General features: G+C 45.7%; 1 protein-coding gene across 1 annotated transcript; it reads right to left on the bottom strand.

The window, feature by feature from the left end:
* Positions 1-112: 112 nt before the first annotated feature.
* LOC142900611 (D(4) dopamine receptor-like) lies at positions 113-11,377 on the bottom strand. Its single transcript, XM_076045040.1, has 4 exons — positions 10,842-11,377; positions 8,857-8,969; positions 6,944-7,539; positions 113-2,290 (listed from the first exon to the last, which is right to left on the bottom strand). Exons 1-4 carry the CDS (start codon positions 11,076-11,078, stop codon positions 2,061-2,063), a joined length of 1,176 nt encoding a protein of 391 aa, XP_075901155.1. The 5' UTR covers positions 11,079-11,377; the 3' UTR covers positions 113-2,060.
* Between the last annotated feature and the right edge of the window lie 232 nt (positions 11,378-11,609).

The following is an 11,609-nucleotide window of genomic DNA, read 5'->3' as shown; positions in this document are numbered from 1 at the left end:
TCAGCCATCGCAGAAGATTTTCTTCTGCTCACATAAGTGAAAGTTGAAATCTAAATTTCTGTGGGCGGAGCGTAATCACACTGAGATAAAAGAATGCGGCGGACTTTAACTCGACACTGCTCGCTCTTTAATTGTGGTTTTTACGTTGACCAATAGAATGGAACCCTGAATCACACACATTTCTTGTGCTTTTTTTTTTTTTTTTTTATCACACAAGTACATTTGCTGCTTTAACATTGACATTGTAAATTCTATCTGACTGACAGTTTAATAAAAAGCTACAAAAAATAAGAAAATGTCTTTGTAACAAAGTTTAAAAAAAAAACACTGCAAAATAAAGGAGAAATTAGTTATAGAATATATAGTAACATACATAATGTACTTCTCTTCAGACAAAACACAACATTCATGTTATGTGTGAAGCCTTTAACATGGCCCTCCTTGTGACAGTCCGATAACCTTGTTATCATGTTAAAAAAAATACAGTAAAAAAACGAATATTTTCTGGAAAGCCTGAAACGTGGACGTGACCGAGTGAAACAGGACGTATAGAAAGCTGTGCGACATAATGATTAACTTTGCATGTTAAGAGTTCAACTTCTTTAACAACAATGTAAGGCCTGTTGATGCTCCAGCTGTGATGGAACATTTCCTAAATCTGCTGGATTCATGTCTGTGTCTGTGAAGGTTCTCGGTCGTCCAGGTCGTCGTGGTACTTGAAGATTTGGTTGAGGCTACGGGACTGGTTTTGGTATCACAAAGACGTTTCACATCTCATCCCAAAGACTTCTTTGGCTGTGAATAATCTATAGAAGCCTCTATGAGTTCAGTTATCGGTTTTTAGATACATGGTTTTTGTTTTGTTTGTTTTATTGCTCCACCTTGATAGTTAAATATGTGGGACTGTCCAACCAATTTTTGTTTTTCCAGAACTGTAGATGAGAGGAAAAACGTCACAGAAGATGCCGAAACCAGTCCAGTTGTCTGAACTGAATCTGCAAGTTCGCCCGAGAGCAGAGACCGGGAAAAGGGAGGATCTGTTTCAAAACAAATGAAAGAGAGGATTGGACAAACTTTTTCTGACCATCAAAGCAGACCAGTCCGATTTCTCCTCTACCAGTGGAGCCAGTTGGTAGCAGCTCCAGGCTTCCCATTGGTGTCAGAGGTGATAGTGGGTGGCGTCCAACTACAGCGTGTCCGCAGCCAGTCACCAGCAGAGGAAAACTTTCAATGCCTTTAGTTCTGTGGCCCTCTTCTAATGAGGAAACGTTTTCCAGCTGAGACCAGACTGAGCGACTGCAGCCTCCACGCTGACACTGGCTGTGCCTCAAATCACCCACTCCTTCCCTCCTCCCTTTACCGGAAGTTATATGTAGCCAACTACATAGTGACTCATTAGCCAAATGAAAACAAACTTTCAGACGGCACTCTTGGTGCCCTTAATAACGTCATCGTGGTCACATTATTAAAACATCACATCGGCAGGTGGTAATAAATAAATTAGTAGGTTAAAATAAATTTCTATTTATTAAATTAATTTACACATATGTATTTTTGTGCCAAGTTCATACTATACTAAGAATATTCCCACATTAAAAAAAAATATGTACGCTCAGCTTCTCCCGCTTTTTTTTCTACCTTTGGGTCAGCGTGATTGCAATGCATGATGGGATATACTGCCGGGTTAGTGACCACTGGTTGTACACCATTTTTAACGATGCATTGAGTGGACTATGTCGGTGATTAACAACGTTAACACAGGATTCGGACGGCACTACAAAGTGGCGTAGCCTCTGTATAGTGACTGTATAGTCAGTAGGGGGCGATATTGGACACAGCCACTGTTCACAATCTGGTCGTTTACAGCTTCCAGTCAAAGCTATTTAGATAACGGCTTGTCAGGCTCGACCTGTGGAAATTCCGACGTGAAACCTCAGTGGTCCGGGTGCCTCACAGTTGAAATAATCTCTTGAGCTCAGCTCACACCGGCACTCCAACACTGGCCCGACCAGACCTCCAGGCCGGGCCACCTGCCCGGGCCGGCACACCACTTCCCGCCATCACTGCCTGCGGATGGGATCCAGGCGTCGGCAGCAGCTGCGCAGACACTTCTTGAAGAACTTTTTAAACTCGGCGTTGAAGACGGTGTAGATGACGGGGTTGACGGCGCTGTTGATGTAGCCCAGCCAGGTGACGGTGCTCATCAGCCCCGGGGGGATGTTGCACGTCGAGCACAGTGCTCGGGTGGTGTGGACCACGAAGAATGGCGTCCAGCAGAAAAGGAAGCAACCTGCACGGAGAGAATGAGACTCGGACTCAGTTTTCCACCGTACCCGACTCTTTAGAACCGTGAGTGACTCCTGTTGGAGCTCACGTCCACTGATCATGTTTTCAACGCAAAACACATCATACCTCTATATTCCTCTGAACATATGTAGTACAATGGCATCTATGTAAAAATTAGAATGAAAGTGCATCATTTTAGTTGTTTTGGCTTTTGTGCGCTCTGCATTCGTGGAAAGAAATAGCGTATCGGCACTTTACAGAGGAAGTAGAATGTCTTTTTAGACTGAAAATATTTTTTCTTTTGATTATTTCGTCATGAAACTCATTTCAACACAACACAGATATATTTTAGTTCGATTTCAGACAGTCTCATCAATCTCCCAAAGCCTAAATGTAACAAATGCAGCATAAATATATCCTGGGATTGGTGAATGATGATTTTAGAACTTAGTAATAACAGTAATAATATTTTAAAGGACGAGTGTGTAGCAATGATGGTCATGAAATGGTGAAGAAAATCTGTTATAAGAAGTCACAAAATAAAGAAGAAATAAAAAATAAAAAAAATGTATCCCAGTCTCTGCCATTATGTCATTGGGCAAGACACTTCACCTGCACTGCCTTGTACGAATGTGAGCAAATGTCAGGTGGTGGGGGCAGGGGCAAGTCCATGTTGTGCCTGTTGTTGAATATTTTCAGCGTCACTGTTTTCAACGATACAGTGAGGAACTCACATATGCAAATTCCTGAAATAAAGCCCATTGTGAATAATTCTGTTGATGTTTAAAAAACATAAAAATTTTTTTATCTTTCATCACCCCTCCTCCTTCTTCTCCTACACCTCCGGGCTGCAGCACCATCATTCATTTCAAACGTTTTCTCCACAAAATGTTTCATCATGCCTTGACACGGCGACTCTTAATGATTCACAAGTAGCTGCGGTTCATTAGAGAGAAAACCGAAATGTTTCACACCGCCGCTGTCGTGTCATTTCAACTCATGCTCTTCCCGACGCCAGAGTCGCACTCCTCGTCACCAGACGCAACAGAAACGACTGACAAAAAAAAGAACATAAAACTCTCCACAAACCTTCAGATATAAAAAGTGGTTGCAGGATAAAAAGACGCAACGTGGCACCACAGCTGGATCCTCAATGACTTCAAGTCTGCAAACCTTGCTCATCCAACTTGAAAAGTTATATGGTAGCCTTGGTTTTCTATATTTCATATCATCATCCTTTTTACTGCAACAACAGCAGGAAGGAAGGAACTGCTGTCAGCTGCCTCTTTAACAAGGATTCTGCTTCTTTTGAGGAAGAATCACCAGTTTTATTGTGAAGGCTTGTCTCCTCTCAGAAACAGAAGCTTTTCTATATTTTTTTTAAATTTTATTTGTCTCTTGTTTTGATTTAGAATTTTTATGATTTTTGCTTTTTCTTTGGGTGTTCAAATTAAAACAATCAGAAAAAAGAAGTAGTCAACCAGTTTACCCAGATGGACACATTTAGTTTCTGGAAAATTTTCTATGCGTTTGAAGCTTGAGTCGAAGCAACTGGACTGGTTCTTGCTATCTGGAAGATGTTTCGTCTCTCATCCAAAAGGCTTCTTCTGGTTAGACAGTCCCATGTATTTAACCACCAAGGAGGAGGTTCAGAGGTGCCAATAGGAAGAAACCTAAGTGGGTCGTTAGGGTAAGGGTTAGGTGGAAGACCCACTGCGACGCCTCCTGCTCCTCCACGTTAGGTGAAAACCGACGGAGTTATCAAGAAATCTTCCATTGTGAGCGACAGGTTTCTGCTCAGCTACTCTGGTCTGATTTTGTAACGGCGCCATCTCTAGCTGAAGCTTCTTTCTATCCAAAATGCAACTAAACAATGGCACCTTTTTCTGCCAGGTTTATAAATAACTATGGTGGAATTGAATTGAGGTCATTCATCTCAAGCGTCACCTTCTGTTGGCCATAAAGAAATGTAGCGTGCTGCTTTATTAGCTCGGCAGTTGGACAGTGATGGATGGACCTTACATCCCCTTTCCCTGAAGATAAACAAATTTGCATTCAGGCCACTTCTAGTGATACATGTGCGGTGGCAGCAGGAAGCAGCTTCGGCCAGCAGGTCGCTGCCCAGCACTCCACAGGGAGGAACCGCAGAAGAAAAGCTGCCTGGAGCTGCTGATGACGCTGCATCGAAGGCGTGTAAGTGGTCAGTTTAATCCACCCGACTGCATGGAACGCTTCGTCCTCATTTTTGCAGAGCTACATGATGTGCAAAAATAATTTTACACCACTACCATGGATTGCACCCATGTCAAAGGTGAATACAAAATGCTGATCAGGCTGTGCACATTTTCAGTGAAAGAAAGACTTTACTCAGGGGCTTGTTGGAAAACTCCATAGTTTCACCAGCAACAAGCAGCAGCTCACTGACTTGAACCCCTGCTGTGTAATACAGGATGATACTCAGGATTCTTCGCTGGTCAAACCAGGAGGTTGGCCTCACGGTCAGCACTGCCTTCAGCACCCGGTCCCATTTTTTTTGGGTTGTACCAGGAGGTGAGCAGTAATTGGAGCGGGATTGGATTGTGAATTGAACGGTGACTAAGCTAATAGACGTAGCCAGCAGACAGTCGAGCAACCAAGTAGTGGAGCTCCAGCCGCTGAAGACTAGAAATGTATCAATCAATCAATCAATCAATCAACCAATCAATCAATCTATCAACCAACCTTTATTTTTACAGCACTAAATCCTAACCAAAGGCATCCTAAAGCGCTTTGTACAACCAGAGGAAAAAAACAACTCGATCCTCAGAGCAAGCAAGGTGCGACAGTGGCCAGGACTCTTGTTTAAGTGGAATAATTGACGTGCCATCATCATCTTCCAGTGCGACTGTGAGTGTCATAAAACCTCACTGGTGTGAACCAAGCTGAGGAAATGCACGAAACCCACCATACACTTTAACAATGCATGACCGTTGACTCAGACCACCAAGCTTAACAATACTGCTGCCTAGTCATTTTTGGATCCACTTAATGGACTTTGTTTAAAAAAAACAACTAAAGCACAACTTTTCAGTCATTTTGACACACTTTCTTTGACCTCTTCAGACTCCAGGCTGTTGCCTTGTGTTGAGGTCGGTGATCTGCAGTTACAGCAAAAATCAATAAAAGGCCTGAAACAGACAGGCAGCAGGTGCGTCACATGGGCGCATCACTCTGCTGGATGGACACTGCCACCGTGAGACGGTCACGTGCTGTGTAATAATTGGATTGAAGGCTTCAGGCTCTAACGTTGTGCAGCGCAGTCAGAGCCAATGCTGTTAATCCCATGGAGACAAAGTGTCATCAAAAAAAAGGAATCAGGAATAAAATAAGAATCATTAGAAGTGACACTTTGTCCTCTGGTCCCGTTTGATAAACTGGCTCAGCCCAGTTTAGTGGTAGAGAGTCCGCCATGACACTGGGAAAAGGTTTGATCCCAAGGACTCCCTGCTTGGCACTCAGTATTCAGGGGTTGTATTTGCAAATAAATGCCCCAATTACACCCAAACCAGTACTCTGAGCATCTCGGAAACCCTGTGAACTGTCCGCCCCACCCGAGCAGGAACTCCGTACGTCATCTTTCTCCGCTCATCTTACGATCAGAGTTGAATGGGGTCAAAGTCATCCCTTTAACTCTGAAGGACTGGCAAGTCTCTCCTCAGAGGTTAGCCTGACGTGCACCTAAAAAAAGAAATGCAATTGCACGTCGGCGTGACGCAGGCCACAAGCGCTGCAATGGGTCTGCCCAAAACATCACGCCATTGGCTAATTTGGCAAACTGTGTGTTGTTTACACTGGAGGACGTCGAGAAGAAGTTGACTGAGGACGCTGGAGAGTACGATCACCTCTACTATTCTCCTTCGTCTTCGAATTAGTGTTTGCTAAAGGGCTTGTTGTCCACTCAGCGCCCAACTTCAACTGAACATCTGCGCAAACACGTTTCCAACGCGTTACCTTGGTCGCCATTGTTGGACAAACATACAACCCCTCTAAAACGACACACAAACATGTAGCGGTCCTGTGGTGATCCGATGACAAAGAACTTTCGCCGTATTGCACCTTGTTAATACAGAAGCGCATCTTGCGGGGTCGGCTGGGCCATGTCAAATAACATATTATGGAGTTTTTGCGAGTGATGTTTCATACACTTGGCACTTCGAAGTGGCATTAGCCCATGAAGGCTTTAATGGGCTAATGGCCACCTTTTTGACGGAAAGAAAATCCGTATTCAAAGACATATTCAATTTATTTGTTAGCAGCAGGTTGCGGGCCGAGGCGGGTTGTGGTAATTGATGCGTTTGTGTGGGGCGGGCTGGGACGAGTCAAATTACTGACAATTGCAGGACCCGAGGGTTGTCAAGAACCCCTGACCCCCACACCACTAACACACACACCTACTGAGCAATTAGCCTCATGTGCATGAGTTTGGAATGAGAAAGATCCCGCAAGGCAATCGAACACAAAACCTTCTTGACAAAAAGTGGTGCTAACCACTACACCACAATGTCACCTGTCCAAGAAGTCCAGCGACCACAAAAATATGAAGTTAAGAAGAAGAGACCTGAGCAAAACACGGGGTTTAGGCCTCAGATTGGCCAATACAGGTCACACGAGCACTCACCCACGACGACGGGCAGCACCCTCATGGCCTTCCTCTCCCTGTTGTTGATTTTGGCCGCCTTCCTGCCGTGCAGCTGGTGGCTCAGCGTCACCGTGGGAACCGAGTTCTCGCGATACTGCCGAGGGTAAGGGATCTCCCGCCGCATGCAGTCGTCCTCATCGTCCAGCCGAGACTGGGCCAGGTCCCGCTCGATGATCCTAGGCAGGGGCATGGGCAGTGGTCCCGGTATGGTCCCGGCCAGTGGGGGGAGGGTGGCAGCCACGGCGGCGTGCTGCAGCTTCCTGCATGCCTCGATGCTGCTGCGCAGACGCAGCTTGCGAGCTTCCTCCCAGCGCTGCAGGCCACGGAACACCCCCGAGTAGAGCAGCACCATGATGGGACAGGGGATGTAGAAGGAGCATACCGAGGAGTAGACCACGTAGTTGTCGTCCTCCAGCTTGCACTGGCTGGGGTCGCGCTCCGGTACCTCGTTGATGCCGAAGATGACGGGCGAGGCCACAGCCAGAGCCAGCAGCCAAGTGGCCGCCAGCAGCAGCAGCTGCCGCTGGTCCACATGCTTACGGTTGTAGTTGAGTGGGATGGACACGGCAATGAACCTGTGGTAGCAAGCGAGAGATCAAAATAGACGACATGTGATCTGGTATCAACATCTGCCCAGTTTGCTGACAAAAAGGGCTCAGTAAACACTGTTTTCAGGTTAAGTGTGTAATATCTGGAGATTTTGAAGAAGAAACGGTGACATCTGGTGGTTACATTTTCGATTACAGCGCTGACCCTCTCGCCCTCCCTCTCCTGAGCTTGCCGGTCAACTAGGGTGGCCTGCACACACAAACCTTTGTACCTCGTCCAACTTCTTCTTCGTTGGTTTATTTGAGGACGCGAGTGTTCAGCCTGCATAGGAAACGGGCTCTCAGGCAGCTGGATTGTCCACACCAGGCTTCCTTTGAAATATGGTAGTAAAAATTGGCAGCTAACTGTGAGCAAGACCCTTGCTCTATGTATATTCTTATATATATATATATAAGAACTGCTCTATGAGTAGGAAAACCATATTGTTTTTATTGTACAGTGATGTTGTTCTTGGGTAGCATATTAAGCTTTTACCATAATAATCGTAAATCAAGGCAAATATTACACACTGGACCTTTAAAACTGCTATGCACTGGGTGTCGCACGAATTAACAACTCAAGTCTCCGTCTAAGCTCTTCATTTCATCTTGTCTCGGCATTTTGAAAAGCAAGTGTGTAATCAGGTGCGTCTTCCATCAGCTTCACTCAACAGCCACTGGAGTACACAAGATACTCGGAGGAGAGGAATGTCTTCTTCATTCGGCAGTGATGACGAACACAAAGTGTTCGGCTCCGCCCCCACCCTTAGGGGGAGGGGAGGGGACTGAGGGAGAGCGTTTCATCCACTCAGAGCACCTTTGCTTCTGGACATCTTGAATTGATGCTAGTGCCTCATCTCCAGGAGGGAAGGGCCATTAGCTCTCGGTTTTCTGATTTTCTCTCTTTTTTGTCTGTTGCTTGCACAAAAAACACATTTTTAGTGCCTTTAATGGTGGTCATTGTCTTCTTCTTGCTTCTTTCTTTCTTTTTTTCTTTTTTGCCAAATACAGCTTCTATAATATTCTATGTTGTTGCAAGTGACTGGGACTGCAGGGGGCAGTGCTGAGCAGTGAAGGTGACTATTCAAGATAGAGCAAGGCAAAAAAAAAAAAAAGAATAAACGCAACTTTAAAGAAAATAATGTGCAAGTTGCAAATAAATTGTTAACACGCAGTTGGAGACAGTAGTAACGAACAATGGCTTAGATTTTCAACGCAAGTGTGAGCGTAAGAGAAACTGTGTCATGGTCAAGTGACAAGCAAATCAAATCAAAACGTGAAGGAGCCGTGGTGAGCAGCACATACCGGTCCACGCTGATGGCGCAGAGGTTGAATATGGACGCAGTGCACAGCATCACATCCATGGTCATTAGGAAGTCGCACATCAACGTGTTCAAGGACCACACACCGCCCTGAAACTACACACACACACACACACACACACAGTCATCAGTTGCCCCCATTCAACGTCTAATCCTCTTGGGCTTCAGAGCAGCGTTACGACAAACATTCCAACTGAGTGAGACACAAACAGTTGCTCAGTTCTGGTGGTCGACCTGCAGCAACTTTCAGACATGACTTTTTATATCTATATATATATATATATATGTGTGTGTGTGTGTGTGTGTGTGTGTGTGTGTGTGTGTGTGTGTGTTCAGAACACTGACGCGACAATCTGCTCTTTTACAGACTGCAGCCACGGGTGCAGGTAATGAGATCACTTAGGCAGGCAGCCAATCAGGTGGCACTCAGGTGGGAATTAGTACGCAGCAGCTCTGGAGAGTGACGGACGAGCTCGCAGGTGGCCCCTCTACACCTAAATTAGGCCTCGGTTGCAGGGGAAATTGTAATTTATGGATCATACCTTCGCTAATGCCGGGGTAAACTCCCCCAAGACAACAGTTTGATGAAATAATCGTGATTGACGGACGAGAAATGGCACCACAGGATGGAGTTTGAATCCTGACGACTTTGTTAAGAGTTCTCACTGGGGAATTCAAGATGATCGTTCAAGCGCTCTCCTTGGAGACGTCTGTCTGTCTGTCTGTCTGTCTGTCGAAGGTGGAGTGCAACACCTAACAGTCCCTGGTGAATTTGTCAATGAGTGATTGACTTTGGATGTTCTCCTCTGACTGACTTACTCTGGACACACACACACACATATACACACACACACACACACACACACACACACACATTGTAAACTCCGCCCACCATCACCAGCCTCTTTCCAAGAGGGGCATCATGTGACGTCAATCCAAAAGTTTTGAAAAAAACATTCCATCACATCATGACAGACCGTCCCAGAGGTTTTCTGTGTTTTATCACTTTGTCTCCCTTCTCCTAATTCACATTTCCTGCTTTTCTCCAACTTAATTGATAAGAGAAACTATTTTCAGATTGTTTGTTTCCATTACATGGCTAATTTTTATATTATTATTGTTGTTTCTCTGTTGTTAAATTTCAATCTCAACAATATTAAGCATATCACACCGTTACTCCCAGAGAGGTCTGCAAATCTTCACTCTATGATTTTTTTTTCTCATACAGATAATTGTCATCAACTGGTCATTGGCAAGCCCAAGTACGCTAAAAACGTACAGAATCTCTCCTCAAGAAAGCTGTAAAACTACTGGATAAGAAACCTTTTTCCTTTCATTACTGCCCTATTCTCCAGAAATGTAATATTTTAATTTTTGATAATTTTAAGAAGTTTAAACTTGCTTGCTGTGTATATTAGATCCTGCATGGACTTGCTTCACTACCTTTGGGCCGATCCAGCACCAACGGGGGAATAACCCGAGGAGCAACTAGAGGTGACTGTGCAGTTCCATATAGGTATTCAACTTTTTAGTAAGCATTTTTAAAAATCAATCTAAAAAACTGGCTGAAAAAACCCAGATCTGTCAGCACCAATTTTTTTTAAAAAAGTTTTTATGTATCCTCTTAGTGTTGTTTGTGACTTTGTTAGTGTCAGTTTTCCAATTCTCCTATTATTATTATTATTATTATTATTATTATTATTATTATCATATTTTTATATTTTTCATTTGTTTGTATTTGTCATTGTATTGTTATTTATCCTGACCTGCCAGGGACTACAGATGGAAAGTGGCTTTTGGCTAATTCTGGCATATTTACATGTACATGTTCATCAATATGCACGGTCCCTTTTAAATAAATGATAATAATTAAAAAAAAAAAAAAAAATTGTGTGGATTGATTATTGATGTTTGATGCGCCGCTGGTGTCCAACCATGCACCCACTCCCGCCACCGTCCCGCACTCACCTCTGCGTACACGAAGAGCGGCAGGACCAGCACCGCAAGCAGCAGGTCGGCGAACGCCAGGCTGACGATGAAGTAGTTGGTGGTGGTCTTCAGTGCCTTCTCCATGTGCACGCTCAGGCACACGAGCGCGTTCCCGCCGGTGATGGCCACGATCAGCACGATCCCGAAGACGAGCGCCGGGAAGTTGTGGTCGGTGACGGCGGCGGCGGCGGCGGGCCGCGTGTCGTTGCGGGACATGGTGGCGTGGCGCGGCGGGATGGAGCGGGGCGAATCGGGGTGGGGCGGCAGCCTCTCATCCACCTGCCGTGCGCGCTGTCCGTCGGTGTCGAGACGCACGGGAGCCGCGCAGGTGACTCCTGCGTGAGGCGCAGCGGGCGCGCACCGCGCTCCGGAAGACTGCTCCTCCCTTCACCTCGAGCCGCTCCGGTCCAGGGAGGCTGGAGGGGGTGCCGCCGTCCCGCCGTCCTGCCGCCGCTTCGCTCCGGTCCTTGCAGGAGAAAGTTCGCAAGTTGGACGAATCAGCGGCGGCGGCGGCGGCGGCGGCGGCGCCGTAAATCCGTCCGAGCAAATCAGCTTAGCGAAGCTCTGCTGTGCGCCTCAGGAGCAGAAACACACTGTAACAGAAACTCAGCAGCACAACCACAATGGGTCCCGAGAAGGTGGAGCTCATTTCAGGTTTTTTGACCGCGCTGAATCAATAGTAAGTCCTCCGTGACTACAGCAGAAGCCATCTACAGTACATCGAACATCAGCACGTAGAACATCAGC

This window comes from Nelusetta ayraudi, unplaced genomic scaffold (assembly GCF_046127955.1).
Source record: "Nelusetta ayraudi isolate G7.1 ecotype Tasmania unplaced genomic scaffold, CSIRO-AGI_Nayr_v1 ptg000002l, whole genome shotgun sequence".
Taxonomy (NCBI): Eukaryota; Metazoa; Chordata; class Actinopteri; order Tetraodontiformes; family Monacanthidae; genus Nelusetta; species Nelusetta ayraudi.
This window is presented reverse-complemented; position numbering and strand designations above follow the sequence as displayed.